Source organism: Micromesistius poutassou, assembly GCF_964030765.1.
Source record: "Micromesistius poutassou genome assembly, chromosome: 4".
NCBI lineage: Eukaryota > Metazoa > Chordata > Actinopteri > Gadiformes > Gadidae > Micromesistius > Micromesistius poutassou.
The window spans coordinates 549,701-568,193 of NC_140274.1; the positions used below are offsets into that span (position 1 = coordinate 549,701).

The 18,493-nt window shown below is 45.5% G+C and overlaps 3 protein-coding genes across 5 annotated transcripts in view; all 3 read left to right on the top strand.

Moving 5' to 3' along the window:
* vps53 (VPS53 subunit of GARP complex) overlaps positions 1-10,396 on the top strand; it is a 35,261-nt gene extending 24,865 nt beyond the window's left edge. For both annotated transcript variants that reach the window (XM_084466942.1, XM_084466943.1), the window contains exons 18-22: positions 330-478; positions 691-760; positions 1,147-1,284; positions 9,098-9,202; positions 9,435-10,396. In XM_084466942.1, the coding sequence (XP_084323068.1) occupies positions 330-478; positions 691-760; positions 1,147-1,284; positions 9,098-9,202; positions 9,435-9,605 (633 nt within the window). In that variant the 3' untranslated portion in view covers positions 9,606-10,396. The remainder of the gene's footprint in view (positions 1-329; positions 479-690; positions 761-1,146; positions 1,285-9,097; positions 9,203-9,434) is intronic.
* A 212-nt stretch (positions 10,397-10,608) lies between these two features.
* rflnb (refilin B) lies at positions 10,609-12,941 on the top strand. 2 transcript variants are annotated; one of them, XM_084466512.1, is made up of 3 exons: positions 10,609-11,201; positions 11,464-11,558; positions 11,804-12,941. In XM_084466512.1, exons 1-3 carry the CDS (start codon positions 11,001-11,003, stop codon positions 12,123-12,125), a joined length of 618 nt encoding a protein of 205 aa, XP_084322638.1. In that variant the 5' UTR covers positions 10,609-11,000; the 3' UTR covers positions 12,126-12,941. The 2 variants fall into 2 exon arrangements, with proteins under 2 accessions (XP_084322638.1, XP_084322639.1); XM_084466513.1 differs by having other exon boundaries at positions 11,497-11,558.
* Positions 12,942-13,481: 540 nt separating this feature from the next.
* Positions 13,482-16,503, top strand: dus4l (dihydrouridine synthase 4-like). Its single transcript, XM_084467313.1, has 6 exons — positions 13,482-13,707; positions 14,091-14,212; positions 14,358-14,475; positions 14,656-14,778; positions 14,971-15,197; positions 16,108-16,503. The coding sequence occupies exons 1-6, from the start codon at positions 13,631-13,633 to the stop codon at positions 16,377-16,379; spliced, it is 939 nt and encodes a 312-aa protein (XP_084323439.1). The 5' UTR covers positions 13,482-13,630; the 3' UTR covers positions 16,380-16,503.
* Positions 16,504-18,493: the final 1,990 nt, after the last annotated feature.

Consider the following 18,493-nt stretch of genomic DNA (forward strand, 5'->3'; position numbering starts at 1 on the left):
CTCCTCCTCCTCCTCCTCCTCCTCCTCCTCCTCCTCCTCCTCACCGTGTGCGGTCAGATGCTTGTGTCCCGCATGGTCGACGCCAGCCTTGGAAGGAATGTGAATCTGTTTGTCTGGTTTAACTGTGAAATATTTCAGTGACTACAGTGCTTAGAAAAATACGTGCATCTCAACAAAGTGTATCCCTAATTTCGCTCGAGGAGTTTAAGAGTTTAAGAAACCTGTGTGTGTGTGTGTGTGTGTGTGTGTGTGTGTGCGTGTGCGTGTGCGTGCGTGTGTGTGTGTGTGTGTGTGAGACTAATGGGTTGCTCTCCATCTGCTCCCTGCAGATGCCCTGGCAGAGCGTGGAGCATGTGGGGGACCAGAGTCCCTACGTGACGTCGGTCATCATGCACATCAAGCAAAATGTGCCCATCATCCGGGACAACCTGGCCTCCACACGCAAATACTTCACGCAGTTCTGCATCAAGTTCACAAAGTACAGTACAGCGACGGTGCTCAGAGAGAATAACGCGTGTACTACAGGGACGTTTCACAAGTCCCCCACTCACACACACCCAGCTTATGTTTCCCACTCCGTTTGGCACTCGCCTTGTCGCTAAATCTATCATTTTAAAACAAACTGGTTGAAAACATGTTTCCCAAGTCAATGAAGCTGACCTGATCGGCTCTTTTCTGTCTCGTCTCCAGCTCTTTCATCCCCAAGTTCATCAACCACCTGTTCAGGTGTAAGCCAATCAGCATGGTTGGTGCTGAACAGGTAACAGAGATCATTTACATTTTACATTTAGCAGACGCTTTTATCCAAAGTGGCTTACAATGGTTAATAAACACATTGACACACCGACGGCGGAGTCAACCACGCAGCAAACTTGTGGTTACAGGTCAACCTGCTCTACCTACCAAACCAAGCCCTGTCCATATGGTTCCACAAACGGCCACTAGCCTGTGTTACACATATCCACAAAGCAAAACAACGTAATACATCATATAAAACTCAGCTAACAAACACATCATGGTGCACTTGTTGCCACGGTCACGGTGTTGTGTTTGACTCGGGAGGGCTGCGAGGTCATGAACCTGATACCTGAGGATGTCTCTCAGGAGAACCTCCTGTAACGGCCGTCTGTGTGCTCCCTCCACCAGCTGCTCCTGGACACCCACTCCCTGAAGACGGTCCTGCTGGACCTGCCCTCCATCGGCTCCCAGGTCCTCCGCAAGGCCCCCGCCAGCTACACCAAGATCGTGGTGAAGGGCATGACCAGGGCCGAGATGATCCTGAAGGTGAGAGGCAAGGTCGCCGGGGAACCTTCCCTAGGTTTGGGTTAATGGGTCGTGTTTCTTTGGATCTCTTAAGGCCCTGACACACCAACCAAATCGGTCCTACTGCCTTTTCTGCCGACAATGGGCAGTCAGAATGGTGTGTCAGGGCCTTTAAAGTGTAGTACGCTGGAATGAGGAATTTCAACAGAGAATGCCCTTTAGTATGTGTTAAAGGGAGCCTGTATTTGTGAGGTGAATCTTTGCAAGACCTTATGGTTAATTTCCACTACCTGCAGCTTGTAGTGTTGATATAATTGATATAATGGTGCATCATGGGATTTGATCATGTGAAAGTGCCATAAAATGGATGCAAAATCTTTACAGATGAAATAGTTACCAGAGATTACAGTTCACCTACATTAGTGAGTGAAGCATAATCATTGCTTCAAAACTATAGTTTGCACTGCGAGTCTTGAACAAGTTGTATGTTTGCAGGGCCATTCTACCGTAAGCTTTGTGAGTGTGACGGGTTTGGAGAATAGCAGCAGGTGTGATGACTCGTCGTCGTTCTTGTGAGTCACGCGTCATTGCGCTACTACAACAGTTGGTTTCTGCCCGTGGTGCCGTATGCCCTCCCAGCCAGTGGGTGTATGGGTGAACACGGTGACTAGTAACAGCGCCCAGTACGGCACACCGAATGCAAACTAAGGAAAACATTCAAATGATAAAGTGCTAATCAAAGGAAAACCACTCGATTGCTTTTTAAGTTTCAATTGGTAGTGTGTAGCTTTGCTTGAAAGAGAAGTCTGCAAAGAGTTCAGCAAATGAGTTGAATGCAATGCACACAGAAACATAGGTTTCTGTGTGTAGTAGGGTAGTAGGGGGAGAGAATCAATCAATCAATCAATCAATCTTTATTTATAGAGCACCTTTCATACATGGGAATGCAACACAAAGTGCTTTACACACAGAAAAATAGAAACAGAAAAACAATTACAAGTAAAAACCCCTCCCTCCCACACCCCATACTGCACACTGGCACACATGTTGTAAGTAACAACAGTAAGTAAGTAACTTATTTGTAAGTAACAAATAAGTAAAACAAGTAAAATTATTTAAGGTTAATAACATCTTTAAAAGCAAGATAGAAGCAGAAAAATAAGATAGAACCATAAGAAGAATTTAAGATCTAGTTCTAGTTAAAAGCCTGACTAAAAAGGTGTGTTTTTAACCTTCCCTTAAAAATATCAACTGTCTCTGCGGTCCTGAGGCTCTCCGGCAGGCTGTTCCACAGGTGGGGGCCATAATAGCTAAATGCCGCCTCACCGTGGGTTTTGGTTCTGGGTTTTGGTATGGATAAAAGGCCGGTGCCGGAGGACCTCAGGGTCCGCGAGGGTTGATATGGTAAAAGCAGGTCAGATAAATAAGAGGGCGCAAGGCCGTTAAGACATTTGAAAACTATTAAAAGGACCTTAAAATCGATCCTGAAGCGTACGGGGAGCCAATGCAGCGACTCTAAAACTGGCGTAATATGCTCCCGCCCTCTGGTCCTCGTCAGTACTCGTGCGGCTGAGTTCTGTAATAATTGGAGATTAAAAATACTCTTTTTGGGAAGACCAGAGAGCAGGGCATTACAATAATCTAATCGACAGGTGATAAAAGCATGCATCAGCACCTCCGTACTGGCCTGAGAGAGAAACGGGCGGACTCTGGCTATGTTTTTAAGATGATAAAAACCTATTTTTGTCATATTTTTGATATGTGGAAGAAAATTCAGCTCAGAGTCAAAAATCACGCCCAGATTTTTTACTGACTGTGTTGGTTTAAGATCCTGTAGTTTTGGTAAAAGTTTCTCTCTCTGGCCTTCAGGACCAATGACTAAAACCTCAGTTTTGTCCTGGTTGAGCTGTAGGAAATTCACTGCCATCCATGACTTGATGTCTAAAATGCAGTTAAAAAGGGCATCAATTGGCCCAGTGTCATCAGGAGACACAGCGATGTACAGTTGCGTATCGTCAGCATAACTATGGAAGCTGATGCCGTGCCTCCTGATGACGTCCCCAAGGGGCAGCATGTACAGATTAAAAAGAAGTGGACCTAAAATTGACCCTTGGGGAACCCCACATCCAATTTCATGGATTTCCGAGGAACATGTATCCATACTTACATAAAAGCATCGGTCTGTGAGATAAGAACAAAACCAGTTAAAAACAGTACCAGAGAGGCCCACCAGGTGTCTAAGCCTATTTAATAAAATGTGATGGTCTACTGTATCAAAAGCGGCGCTTAGATCCAGTAGAACCAACACTGTGAGCTTTTTATTATCTAAATTCCACCTGATGTCGTTTAAAATCTTTAAAAGTGCTGTCTCGGTACTGTGGTATTTCCTAAAACCAGACTGATGCTTTTCTGAAATGTTCTTTCTGTTTAAAAAGTCATTAACTTGGTTAAAAACCAGTTTTTCTAAAACTTTACTTAAAAATGGTAAGTTGGATACAGGTCGGTAGTTATTAAGAACACTTGGATCTAAATTGCTCTTCTTCAGAAGGGGCTTCACCACCGCTGTTTTAAAGGCGGTGGGGAAGACACCTGTCTGAAGAGAGCAATTCATGATGTTTAAAAACTGTTCCTCGAAGAATCCATAAAACGATTTTAAGAGTGATGTGGGAATGGGATCTAAAAGGCAGGTTGTTGGGTTTACTTGGGAGAAAACTCGACCAAGCGTCCTTGCATCAACCAGGGCAAAACTCTCCAGTGTTTCCTCAGGCAAGGACAACAGTTCAGTGTCAACAGATAAAACTTGATGGGATAAAAGGCAGGATCTGATGTCCTTGATTTTGGTTCTGAAGTGGTGAATGGTGAGAGAATGGTGAGAATGGCGAGGCTACAAGCAGAGGAAACCCAAGAGGAGGAATCAAGTTCAATACCAAGACCCTGATTGGCAAGACATCCATGTTGGATTTGTCTCCTCAGCCCCTCTCCCTCACAGCTAACTAAATAAATCTTTTTATCTGTCTGCACATAGTTCAGTGAATGAGTTGAATGTATAAGTCCTTACACAGTCCTTTAAAACACAAACATGTTGTTCTGAGTGCTGGCTGTCCTCTGGCCCAGTCTCCAGCTCACAACTTTTTCCATAGACTCTAGAAACTGCGGGTCTGAGAAACAATATGCTCAATCAACCCTATTGAGTGTTTGTGGTTTGACTCGTGAGGCTAAGGCAATGCGTCTGACTCTGGAGCGGATCATCACACACATCAGTTTGTTTTTAGGAGGAATAACTCCTCAATTATGGATTCACCCCACACTGCGTGGACCTTTTTTAATGAGCATGTTTCCACAAACTGTGCCCCTTCACATTAGTTTACACACACACACACACACACACACACACACACACACACACACACACACACACACACACACACACACACACACACACACACACACACACACACACACGCGCGCAATATGTTGGAAAAGGAGGGAATGCACACATCTATACTGTATGTCTATATCCATTACTCTTAAATATTAACATTATTGTGTCCCATCAGCACCAGTACAACCACCAGTACCACCACCACAACCACCAGTACCACCACCACCACCACCACCACCACCACCACCACCACCACCAGTACCCGGCCGCTCCCCTAGATGCATGCAGTATTGATTCTAAATTAATAATTGCGAATGGGATTCGGTTAATGGGCCTCATTCACAGAGTTACTGATGGTACCCAAGAGGCGGGTTGTATGTAACTCTAATGGATTCCTACCCCACCCTAATGACCTGTCGCTGGTTTCCTCCTCCACATTCACCCCCATGCGTGTAGCGTGCAGACACATGCACGCTACACGCTTCACGCCCGTCTGTTCCTCCCTTTGTTTTCCCCTCTCAGAGTCCCCTGAGACCGGTTCTTCCTTCCTGGTGTTTGTGAAGTAGGGCAGACCTTGATGTTTGAAGCAGTCGCAGCGAGCTGCACCCAGACCCTGCTTCAGCTCTGAAACAGAGCCGTCCTACCAGGAAGAAATGAGCCACACTCTGTCACAACTGCCGAGACCCAAAGTCTGTTAAATACATGTCTGCTTTCAGGCGCACAGAGGTGGGGTCAATCTAGGAATTCCTCCACTGAGCGAGTCGGGATGAAAAATTCACAATTACTCTCATGGAGATTTTGGTTGTATCTGTGTTGCGCTCTCCTGGGTTGAGTGTACTTTGGGCAGAACTGAGTTTGACGGATGGGCAGTGATTTCTTGGTAAAGGCTGGAGGAGCCTGTGCTTCTAAAGCATATCATTGAGTCAGTGTGATAAAGACATTGCACACTTTGCTCGACCCCCAATGCAAACCATGGTGGGTCTGTGTGTAGGCTACCATCGTGGTGGTCATATGGTCAGATGGCCTCCTTGGTCCATGTCAGGCTCGTCCCACCAGCCCGCCCTCTGTAAAGAAGCCTAACGTGGGACCTGCTGGATGGTGCTCTATATGGCCCAGGCCCTGTCTTTATGTTTACTCAACCTGATGCTTTCTCCCGTTCTGCTGCTCATTTCATTCTGAGGGTCTCTCTTTCTGTGGGTCTCTCTCCCACCCTCCTCCAGTTTTTCTTACAAGGTCCCTCTAGCCGAGGCCTTCTCCTTGGCCCTGCTCCAAGACAGTTGCTAAGTAAATCACTCAGTTGGGCAGTTGTAGGAAGGAACTAAAGAATTCCACACAATCCTGAGCGTTCCTGGCCAGCCCCCCCCCACCAACCCCCACTCCTTCGTTACACCCCATTTATCCACAGCCAATGCCTCCATGAGCATCTGTCACCTTTTGCAGAACGAAGGAGGAATTTAAAAGGGAGAATGGGTTGATTGGTGTGCTTTTGTCATGGTGCAAGAGAAGGCATTTTTACACTCAGTACGTTTACATGCACAGCTTAATCCAATTAAAGCTATAGTTCGACTATGCTCCGCAATTGGACAACTGCCATTGTCCGGGTATACATGGTGGTGAGTAAATCGATTCATTGGCCGAAGCGTGTCATACCCCGGTACGATAGGTGGCGCTGTACCCATTTCAACTAGTGGTAATAGAGCCACCGGCTGACCTCTTTACGTCACCAGCAACAACAAACTCAGGCGGCATTCGAGAAAGATGTTTTCAGTAGACAGCTGTCAGTTCACTTCAGGTCCATATCATTTTTCAGACGCTCCATTGTTCCGACCTCTCGGTCGTATGCCGACTCCAGCCAGAGGAGCTGGCTCTGCCGGCGGAGGAGTCTGCATACGAGGTCGGAACAATGGAGCGTCTGAGAAATGATATGGACCCAAAGTGAACTGACAGCTGTCTGCTGAAAACATCACTTTCTCCCCCATGTCGCGTTTCAATCTGGACTTCAGAGAGTCAAAGCCAAAGTTCCTTTCCCCTAATTCCTTCTCACCATGGGCGTGATAACCACCACTAGGAGTCTTTACTTGTTGTGGAAGTACCAGAGAGTCAGAGAACCCGACGCAGTCTGTAAGATTCATAATATCAGAGAATACCCCCGTCAGTTCGGCCGCGGCGCAATGAATGAATAAAGAACGTAGTTACTACTTTATAACCTTGTTGATGAGCAACATTTAGAAAAACATGTACTTTTAATTCAGCCTTGGGTGAAATCGAAGCGTAGTGTGTACTGAATGCATGTTGATGATGATACTCCTTATAGGGGGTAACATTGGCATGACACCGGCTTCCTCCATCTTCTGCGCCAGCTTTTTAAATAAATCGCAGACCCGAAGTGAGTTGACAGCTGTCTACTGAAAACATCTTTCTCCCGCCGGAGCAGCCTCTCCACCGCCCGTCTGTATACGGCATTCCCCGCCGCGGCGCAATGAATGAATAAAGATTGCAAACACGTCGGGAGAAAAAAACATTTATTTTGACAGATGTGCCCGAAGTTACTACTTTACAACCTCGTTGATGACCCACATTTAGAAAAACATGTACTTTTAATTCAGCCTTGGGTGAAATTGAAGCATAGTGTCTGTGTGCTTCCACCTTTAATGAATGCATGCCATGCGCGCTCCCGCGGCCGGGACACAATTCTTATAGGGGTAACTACACTCACCGGCTTCCTCCATCTTCTGCACCACCTTTTTAAATAAATCGCCGTTTCTCGTTTTCCGACGGCGACAACAACAACACGACTATCGTCTCCTTCTACTTCCGGCTCACAGCCCCGGGAAAAGATCTTGAGCATGCGCAGAACGCAATTCAATGCATAATCCAATTCGACTCTGTACATGCATGCTTAACCACCCCCCCCACCCCCCCCCCCCCCCCCCCCCCCCACTGGGAGGGTATATTGGGGTGCTAGCTGAAGCCAGCAATTTACCTCAGGCAGTGTAAACGCGCGGACCATGCCGGGAAAAAGGCGTGCATAAGACGGGCATATTTGTAAAAACGTCTAGAGAGCTGTCATGCGAGGAAGTGGAGGACTTCCCCCTCTCAAAGCCATATCTGTGGGCCATGTGGAGAATCACTGCTTAATCCATGTTGTTCTGTGCTACTAATTATTGCCCTTCGTAAAATTGTATACACATGTTCTTATTAAAACTATTATCAGCAGCGTTTCCTTTTCCTAGCACTGTTTTCCGGGAATTTTAACATAGTTTTGAAAGTAAATGTTGTAACCTTAACCCTTACATATATTGGTAAACCATTGCGCTAACTGTAGTGAGCACAGTCGTGACCACAGTCTCCGGAAGTCCTCTGCTCATGAGTTTGTCCATAATGCTGTTTTCACTTTAGCTTACGGACATGCGGTTGTGATTTTGCAGCAAATATTATTTGGGCTTGATGTGCTGCAACTTGTCAGTGAGATTGGGTAATTGCCACGCATACGCAACACCCTAAAAGGTACAGAAGTCTGTAAGGATAATACATTGGCATAATAAGACTTAGTTATTCTCTGAATGTATTTGCTAGCGAGTAACGATGAGTCCAACACAAACAAGAGGTAGTGTCACAATCCTACTGTTGGGTAACGTTAAGCTGGTGGGTAACTGGTTGTCATGGTAACCATGGCTCCCTTGAGTGGCCTTGATACTGGTCACCTGAGGGGTCCAAGATGGTGGATGGTAGCAAGATGGCTGCTGAGCAGACAGCATAGTGCCCACACTTCACTAAAACCCTCTGAAACACTCTGTGAAGGCTGTTCCCCTTAACAAGGACAGCACCAGGATTAGGTTCCTAAAGGGGGAGCGTGACCAGAGCTCTCCAGGAACCAGGTGAGTCACTGCTCACGTGGCCGGAAGCTGGTCGCCTGCCAGCTGTGGTTTTACCCCTCATGTGTCTCCTGCCTCGACAGAGAGCCGGTGTGAATCTATCAGTGGGGTCGTGACAGTAGAGGGGCTTCACACGGCAGCGCGGATCACAATGCAGACCGGCGAGCGAATGAATACCATATTGTGTATCCCGCCCTCCTTATGTCTGAGTTATGCAAATTATTCGTATTTTTTTTGCCAAGACTCAATTATTGCTGCAAAATAATCACTGGTGAAGCAAATTGACATGCAATCAAGCGTAGAGTAATTGGTAGAAAGAAAGAGAGATAGGCCTAAATATAGTCCTATACTCCCCTGATGTTTTGCTTACAGCTTGAACCAATTGCGTGCTATCTGTTACCCCCCCCCCCGCGCCGCTCCCCACACACCTTTCAGTCCGAGGCTGCCTGGGACAGCCCAGGTGGGATCATTTAAGGCTTTCCTACTCTGGCCCAGGCCGGTTCACAGGAAGGCTGGATTGGAGCAGCCTCCTCCTCCTCCTTCTTTTTCTCCTCCTTCTTCTCCTCCTCCTCCTCAGGTAGTGATGGCCCCTCATGAACCAGCGGTGGTGTTTGTTGACAACTACATCAAGCTACTGGCTGACGGAAACCCTGAGACCTTCCAGAAAATCCTTGACATGAAGGTCAGCTGGCCTGGCTTACACACACGTCTCTCTCTCTCTCTCGCTCTCGCTCTCTCTGATTTTTGTATGATGTGGTGATTTAAATCACCCTGCCATTATCTTTTAATAAGGCTGTTATTATGACCTCAATAAAAGAGAATGAAATGAGGCCTTTATTAATGAGTATTTCTAATGGTGGATTTGCTGGCGATGTGTCAGTGTGTGACTGATTGTGTGTGACTCCGCTGTGCAGGGTCTGAAGCGCAGTGAGCAGAGCAATATGCTGGACCTGTTCAGGCAGAGGCTGCCCACCCCCCCCTCGGGGTCCGACGGCGGGCCCAGCCTGTCCTTCAGTGCCCCCACCCCCGAGCAGGAGTCCTCGCGCATCCGCAGGCTGGAGAAGCTCATCAAGAAGCGGCTGTGAGGAGTGGATCCCCCCCCCTTGTCTTGTCATGCTTCAGTTACACATCCCAGACTTTCATCTCACTGTGGAGGGTGATGGTGAAGATGAATGAGTGAATGGTGAACTTTTGCTTTAGGTTTTTTTTGACTGATAATATTATTTCTACTCAGACGTGAAGTTTGTTAAGAAGCAACAGTTTTTGACTATAACATGAAGCTACAAACAAGATTGCTGGGTCCTCATGCAGACAGATCACCTGGCCTAAGTTTGTCCCATTTCTCCTTCAGAATGGTACAAGATGAAGATTATGATGTCTCTTTTTGGAAGTGTGTGTGTGTGTGTGTGTGTGTGTGTGTGTGTGTGTGTGTGTGTGTGTGTGTGTGTGTGTGTGTGTGTGTGTGTGTGTGTGTGTGTGAGAGAGATGGGTTTGCACAACATTTGGGACATGCAGGAATACGTTGCTGTCTTCACAGCTTTTGACACTCATCAAGGGACCGTTAGACCACATTATTCATCTTCACACTGGAAGACTGAGAGGTGATTTGGAATTATTCATTAGCAAATGTACAATTAACTCTAATATTTAAATATTCCTGAATATTTAACATTAAATCTCTTCAATCACAAATATTCTGAGGCTGTATTGTGAGATTGCTCATTAAAAAATGCAACAGTGTATGTTTTGAAAGTCAGTATATCAATCAAATTAATATATGATCTTCATGTAAGTGTACACATTCCTCATTTGTTGATCTTTATGTCTCTTACTTTAATGTGCCGGTGCTAGGCAATTGTTGAACACTATTAAAATCATAACCAAACATGTTACTTTTCTTATTCACCTTCTTCATAGCGAAGCTTGAAATATTTTTTGATGTTGCGCTAGTGCAACCCTATTATCATACTATTATCCCGTCGTCCAATCAGCAGCGAGGAAATGCTTTGATGGGCGTTTCCATCCCTAGATCTCTTGAACAACAACTAGGCATTTTGATGAGACCGAAATCTGAACGGGAGCAGCGGGTCTGGCAGCCTCACTCCTCTGCCGACACAGCCGCCTTTTTAGTCCGTTTTCCGAGCTCTGCGAAAGGCTTCTTCCAGCTTTAACGTCTCTACGTGGGATGTGACCGTGGGACAAAGTACATGTTCCTAATGAGACGTGTGTGCTGCCCGAGTAACGTCTCAGTGAAGTGGCTTGTCCGCTGCAGAAACGTGAAGCTGCAGGATCGATCCAGCTGCACGCAAACCTTCACCACTGCGTGGAGGAATCAACGGTAACGTTCAGTTTTATCGGGCTTAACGCAAAAACCCTGGACCATTGGAGGACTTCAGGAACCTCAGTCATCTGGAAGTTGCCCTTTCATCAGCAACGCCACTGTTAGTAGTTGAGCAACATCGTGCGGCTTTTAATCAGACATGGTGGGCAGGTTAAACTTGCCAAATCTATGTGACACCGATCCACTGGGTATGAGCTGCAGGGCGGACCGAGTCCTGGACAGTCCCGACTCGGGGCTCCCCCCCAGCCCCAACCCCAGTGCCTGGCTGCTGCCCCTCTCCACTGATAAAGGGGGTATGAGTCCGGTGTCTGAAGATGAAGGCAGGGTTTTATGTATCATGGTATGTATTACATTACAATTGTTGTAGACTTCATCAACCTGAATAAATTTCCCAAGAGTATACCAAATCCTAAGCCTCAGACTCCTTAGACTGTATTTGAGTCTAATTGGCAAATGTGTAAGTGCCTTAAAGTTGTGTATCTCTAGAATGACTTGCTTTATGTCCACGTTGATGAGAAGAAGTGGCGTTATGCTGAATGGAACCAATGAGCCATGAGCCCTTTACCAGTCCCCACAGGAATCACTTTCTGCTTACTTTGCAGCCTCCAAGTTTACGTGTCGGGTCTTTCCCTCAGCGGCATCCGCTGTCTTATGGAGAGGGAATTGAGCTTGACCCCCTGCCACCAAAGGAAATAAGGTAAGGGTACTAGTTAACCCAATAAAATAAGTTAAGGGTACTAGTTAACCCAATTAAATAAGTTAAGGGTACTAGTTAACCCAATAAAATAACACTGAGCAACGACCAGAGTGTAGCAAACTATTTGCAAGGGGAAAATGATGTGACTTGACCTGGATCATCACCATACCCACAGCCTCACTCCCTATCCAGTATAGTTGATATGAAACGTATCTCTATACTCATGTGACCTCCCCTCCCTGTAGATACACCTCGTTGCTGCGGTACCAGTCGAAGCGGCACTTCATCCAGGACGTGTCCATGCAGCCACGCATCCAGGGCCTGCAGCTCTGCAGCCAGACGGTGGTGGCCCTTCCCCACAGCACCTGGCGGCGCTACAAGACCCAGCTGGACTTCCAGCCACGCCAGCGCAGCCAGCGCTTCCAGAGCACCACCATCGTGTACCCCAAGCACGCCCACGCCGTGTACACCACCGAGCTGAGCTACGACTGCCACAGGCTCGCCCGGCGTTTCCTGGCCAGCGTGGAGCTGGAGGCGGTGGAACGCAGTAGTCCACAGCCCCAGTGAGGACGTGACGGCCGCGCGGCGGCCCGGGGGGGAACCTTGTGTGTGCCTTTTGTGTGTCTGCTTAGATGGAAGGAAGGAAGCCCACGTGGGCCCCTCTGATGCAGGAGGTCCCGCTCTCTGTGCAGATGAACTCTTGGATGGTCGTCCGGCGGCCGTCGTGGTGCCCCGTTGTTGTCACATGTTGAAGATGCATCGTATATAGTTAAGTGTTCACCATTGTTCTGAACTTGAAGGCACTAGTTAAATAATATTTCAAATACATATACAGTAGGTCCAACATTTTTTTTTAAAAGGATGTTAATGTTGAATTGGAAGTGTATGTATTCAGAAGAGGATGGAGGATAGGGAATGTTTTAAATACTACTCAAAATGTGTATTTTACACCTTCAGTCTTGTCAGATTGGTGAGCTTGCAGGCAGCAATTGGTTCAAGCTGTAAGCAAAACATCAGGACTATAGGACTATATTTAGGCCTCTCTCTCTTTCTTTCTACCAATTACTCTACGCATGATTGGATGTAAATGTGGTGAAGGAGAAACCTATTAATTTAACCTAATGTGTCCATTTTTACTGAGAAGGAAAGACAAGTCAAACAAGCTAGATTACTGTTGACCTGATCCGAGTAAAGTTGATGTATTTATTCTCTACACATGTACTTTACTAGAGGTTACTACCGAAACAGGCCTTTGCATTATTTGGATATCCAAAATGTATCTTTTGATGTTGATGTTTTTTATTGATTAGTTATTTTCGAATTGTTTATGGCAAAAATAAACTTTGTTTTAGTTAAACGTGATCATTACTTATTGCGTTTATGTTAAAAAAAAAAAAAAAAAATGGGGACCTAAATGTTTGTAGTGCAATGTTCACAGTTACGTGTTTATGTTGCCAATGCAGAATGCTTTAGGAGTAGAACGACTATGCCCTCTAGTGGACAGTGGGCCTAAATAAAAGTAAATATAGAGTATGCCTTTTAGTTTAATACAACGTTCACACTCAATACATCGAATATAATGACTGGTTTGTAAGTACGTTTTCTGTTGGTTTTAATCAATATGTAATGGTCATTTTATTTTTTTCTTGAAGCATAAGTGAGCGAACTGTGACTCGGGTTTATCGACTGTCGAATATCAACATGTGATCGAAATAACTTTTTACTAATTTATTTAGGCCTAATAGTGGGGACGAATTCAAAGTTACGAAGTGTTTGTGTTGAGAATTCCAAATAAGAATAAGAAAAAAAATTAAAAATTAAAATGTAAATAAAATGAAGAACTATTATAAGAACGTAGTTCGGTTCAAAGTTCAGAGCCGGTTACGTCATCCGAACGCGCCCACTCCATCGCGTCGTATTCCAGCGTGGTAGAGATACAGCTGACACCACGGGAGGGTTGTGTGCTGGTCCATCCATAACATGAGCTCTAACACTAAAGTAGTGTGGTCTGTGGTCCATCTATAACATGAGCTCTCACACTAAAGTAGTCTCGTCAGTGGTCCATCTATAACATGGAGACTAACATCATGGACATGTTCGAGGAGGGAAGGGTCCTCAAGATCTGCGCCCCCATGGTGCGATACTCAAAGTAAGCTTTAATAACGCTTTAATAAGCTTTAATAACGTGAATCGGGTGTTATTGGTTTGTACAGCTACTGGGATGCTGTGCGTTATCGCTGTGAAGTAGAAAACATACGTCTAGATTTGACTAGAAGTTACTTATTACTAGCGTCTTAGTTTATATTAATGACTATTTTATTATTATTTATTATTGTGATCTATGCTGGTACTTATCTTAACTTACTTTTTTGATTAATTTTATTTTTACTTATATTTATTTACTTTGTCTTGTATTGTTGCTGCTATGTGGCTGTTGAGGAACCAAGCCTAAGAATTGTACTCTTGTGTACAATAAGATGTAATAAAAGTGATTCTGATTCTGACTAACTTCAGTGTTCAATTTAATTTCAGGCTGCCATTCAGGTGTTTGGTCAGGAGATATGACTGCGATATCTGTTTCACTCCCATGATAGTGGCTGCAGACTTCATGCGTTCCAACAAGGCCAGAGACAGTGAATTCACCACCAATGACTGTAACAATCGTTTGCTCTTTAAACACATTAACGTTGACTTATCAGTGGATTGAATGCTGCAGCATGCAACGTGTTTGAAGCCATCTATAACGTGTTGTTAAGAAGCCATTAGTGCACATGATACTTTATCATTATTTATTTTCAGCTGACCGACCGTTGATAGTGCAGTTTGCCTCCAGTGATGCCCAGACCCTGGCTGATGCAGCCTGTGTGGTCGCTCCTTTCTCGGATGGAGTTGACCTCAACTGTGGCTGTCCCCAGAGGTGCTGAAACCATGGACCCTTCATGTGTTCTGCTCAATGTTTTGTCATTGTTAAAACATCACGGCACCGAATGGATAGGCAACAGCATTTGTGTATATAATGTGTTCTTTGATTGTCATAAAATAAACACAATGAAACAGTAGCGCTATTTAACCATATAATTTCTTTAACCAATCTCAGGTGGGCCATGGCTGAGGGGTACGGTGCATGTCTCATCAATAAGCCTGATCTGGTCCGAGACATGGTTTGCCTAGTCCGAAACCAAGTGGCAAAACCCAACTATTCAACCTCTATAAAAATAAGGTATACTTGCTTAATGGTCATTGCTGAGTACAGAGTGTATATGTTTTACAAAAAAATTGTGTGTGCCTGCACAAACCGGTTGCAATTCGCAATTCATTCACACTTGTAACCTGCCAGACATGTTCATTGTGGAAATAAGATGCGCTCATCTTATTGTCTTGCGTCACCATCATGAGTATCTCTGCTCTGCAGGATCCATAAGGACCTGAGGCGGACCGTAGACCTGTGCCAGCAGGCCGAAGCCGCCGGCGCGTCCTGGATCACGGTCCACGGGCGCACCGCGGATGAGCGCCACCAGCCGGTCAATTACAACGCCATACAGACCATCAAGGACAGCGTCTCGGTGCCTGTTATTGCCAACGGAGATGTAAGGAACCTCCGGGATGTAGAGGCCATGCACAGGCTCACCGGTGTGGATGGTAGGTTTTCATTGATTTATTTACTTTGTAGATTGGCAGCTGTTATCCAAAGAGTTAGCCTGGATACAGAAACGTGTTGTTAGGGGGGCGGTAGTAGTTCTGGAGGTAGAGCGGGTTGACTGTTAAACAGAAGGTTACTAGTTCGATCCTTGGCTCATCCTCTCTGAGTGTCGAGGTGTCCCTGAGCAAGTCACCTCACCCTGACTGCTCCTGACGACCTGGTTGTCGACCTGTGTGGTTGACTCTGCCGTTGGTGTGCGAATGTGTGAAAGAATGGTTGTAAGTCGCTTTGGATAAAATCAACAGCAAAATGCCCTAAATGTCTGGCTCAAATGGCGTCTCTCTATATACTATACTGGTCCAGCTGGTTCGGTTTACCTCGACCCAGCAGCAGTTGTTTTTCCAATGCAATCGGGCTCCCCACTTGAGAGTGTGTCTTTAACTATTGATGCACACTTATTTGTAGCCTTTTTTGTTTGATATTATAAAATTAAATTAATTCGTTTAGGAGACTTTTATTAAAATAGGTTTGTTTTAGACAGACGGAACACACACGATGATCTCCGCCATGATGAATTCAGTTGGACGTTCAATGTTGCCCCTTTTTTGCTTCCAAATCTCAGTATTGTATGTTTTGGAAGCGAATATTGTCCGACTAAAACCACTGCGGTCCGCTTCTATCGAAACCTTCATTAACCTTTTTAATTAGGGTTATAGAAATGGACAATCATAAGGATTTAAGCTGTTGGCAACTCTATTCATACTCTGCGTGAACGAAGATGCGTCATACAAGAGAACGCACAGTTTATTAGTATTTATATACAATAAACGTCTAAAGTCTATGTTCCTACAATCTGAGAGACCACTTCATTTTGTTCCCCCTTCTTTTCTTTTCTTCTTTCTTTATAAGGTGTCATGGCCGCCCGGGGTCTACTAGCTAACCCAGCTATGTTTGCTGGCTATGAGTGCACCCCGCTGCAGTGTGTCTGGGACTGGGTAGACATTGCAACAAAGCAAGGCACCCCTTTCACCTGCTTCCACCACCATCTAATGTACATGCTGGAGAGGGTCAGTTCTCAACCAGAGAGAAAAGTGTTCAACTCTCTCTACAGTACTGCAGCGGTAATCGACTACCTTCATGAAACATATGGGCCAGTCCAAGATTGCGGGATGTCAACTTAAGTATCTATTTTGTTTTTAAATACATGTTATTATAAAAATAAATATACATATGTTTTGCTTTTAGTGGTTAATAAAATTGTATTTGTATTTATTGTGCTGAAAAACAGTATTTTTGTGAAATATAATAAAGCAACAAACTAACAAGATTATTAATAAGTCAGGGTTTCATTATCTGGGTCAGGGGGTATAGGTGATCAACTGCAAGGTACAGGAGTGAAGGACTTATAGAATAAGAATAATTTTCATTTCACAAATGCGTCATTTGAGTCCATGTTTTTCTAAATATTGCTCATCAACGAGGTTGTAAAATAACTACGATCTTTATTCATTCATTGCGCCGCGGCCGAACTGACGGGGGTATTGTCTGATATTATGAATCTTACAGACTGCGTCGGTTCTCCGACTCTCTGGTACTTCCAAGTACCAGAGAGTACTTTGTACTTGTTGGTACTTAACAAGTAAAGACTCCTAGTCGGGTTTATCTCGCCCATGGTGAGAAGGAATTAGGGGAAATTAACTTTGGCTTTGACTCTCTGAAGTCCAGATTGAAACGCGACATGGAGGAGAAAGCGATGTTTCAGCAGACAGCTGTCAGTTCACTTTGGGTCCATGTCATTTCTCAGACGCTCCATTGTTCCGACCTCGTATGCGGACTGCTCCGCCGGCAGAGCAGCCGGAGGAGTCGGCATACGACCGAGAGGTCGGAACAATGGAGCGTCGGAGAAATGATATGGACGGCATTGACGTATATGTTCCACTGAACAGTGCTCAGGCGATATCTAGTCAGTATATACAGTATATCTATGATATCTAGTCAGTGTGTATATATATATATATATATATATATATATATCTAGTCGGTATATATATATATCTAGTCAGTATATATATATATGTATATATCTATATGGCAGTATATATATATATGTATATATCTATATCTATGGCAGTATATATATATATATATATATATATATCTAGTCAGTATATATATATATGTATATATCTATATCTATGGCAGTATATATATATATCTAGTCAGCAGCCACCTCCGGAGATGGCTTGGACTGCCAAAGAGCCTGAGCCGCATCGCTCTCTACGGTAACAGCAACAAACTGCAACTGCCCTTCAAATCCTTGGAGGAGGAATTCAAGGTCACCAGAGCCAGAGAAGTGGTTCAGTACAGGGACTCAAGTGATCCGAAGGTGGCTAAGGCAGGGATCCAAGTGAGGACTGGCAGGAAATGGAGGGCAGAGGAAGCGGTTGAAGAGGCAGATGTAAGGCTCCGGCACAGGTGCCTGGTTGGAGTGGTCACACGAGGCCGAGCTGGGCTAGGATCTTTTTCATCTCCCCAGCTGAACACCAAGGGGAAAGACGGGCGACGTCTTGTCCAGGATGAGGTGAGAGCAACAGTGGAGGAGACGAGAACCTGCAAGGCTGTGGGAATGAAGCAACAGGGTGCTTGGACAAGATGGGAGAATGCAGTTGAGAGGAAAGTGACCTGGGCAGAGCTTTGGAAAGCTGAGCCTCAACGCATCAAATTCCTCATCCAGGCAGTTTATGATGTGCTCCCAAGCCCCTCAAATCTGCACACATGGGGCATAGCAGAGACACCAGCATGCCCACTGTGCTCCAAGCGAGGAACCCTGGAACACATCCTCAGTTGCTGTACAAGGGCACTTGGAGATGGACGGTACAGGTGGAGGCATGACCAAGTCCTTAAGACCATCGCGGAAGCCATTACCGCAGGACTGGCATGGGCTAAACAGTTCCGCCCCTCCAATAAAACCATCGCCTTTGTCAGAGCTGGGGACAAGCCCACCACGGCCAGAAGAACATCATCTGCAGGCATCCTGACGTCTGCAAGAGACTGGCAGTTGTTGGTGGACCTTGAAAGACAGCTGAAGTTCCCCAGCCATATTGCAGCTACCATCCTGCGACCAGACATTGTCCTCGTGTCTGAGTCCACCAAACAAGCAGTGCTACTGGAGCTGACAGTCCCGTGGGAAGATCGCTTGGAAGAAGCCTTTGAGAGGAAGCTCTCCAAGTACGCAGGCCTGGTCAGCGACTGCCAGCTGGCTGGTTGGAGAGCAAGGTGTTTCCCTGTGGAGGTT

Excerpts from the sequence above, each read along its gene's own strand:
- dus4l (XM_084467313.1), top strand. The coding sequence starts at position 13,631 with ATGGAGACTAACATCATGGACATGTTCGAGGAGGGAAGGGTCCTCAAG. Across the intron at positions 13,708-14,090 it reads CCCATGGTGCGATACTCAAA|GCTGCCATTCAGGTGTTTGG; the intron begins GTAAGCTTTAAT and ends ATTTAATTTCAG. Across the intron at positions 15,198-16,107 it reads CAGGCTCACCGGTGTGGATG|GTGTCATGGCCGCCCGGGGT; the intron begins GTAGGTTTTCAT and ends TTTCTTTATAAG.
- rflnb (XM_084466512.1), top strand. The coding sequence starts at position 11,001 with ATGGTGGGCAGGTTAAACTTGCCAAATCTATGTGACACCGATCCACTG. Across the intron at positions 11,202-11,463 it reads GCAGGGTTTTATGTATCATG|CCTCCAAGTTTACGTGTCGG; the intron begins GTATGTATTACA and ends CTTACTTTGCAG. Across the intron at positions 11,559-11,803 it reads CTGCCACCAAAGGAAATAAG|ATACACCTCGTTGCTGCGGT; the intron begins GTAAGGGTACTA and ends CCCTCCCTGTAG.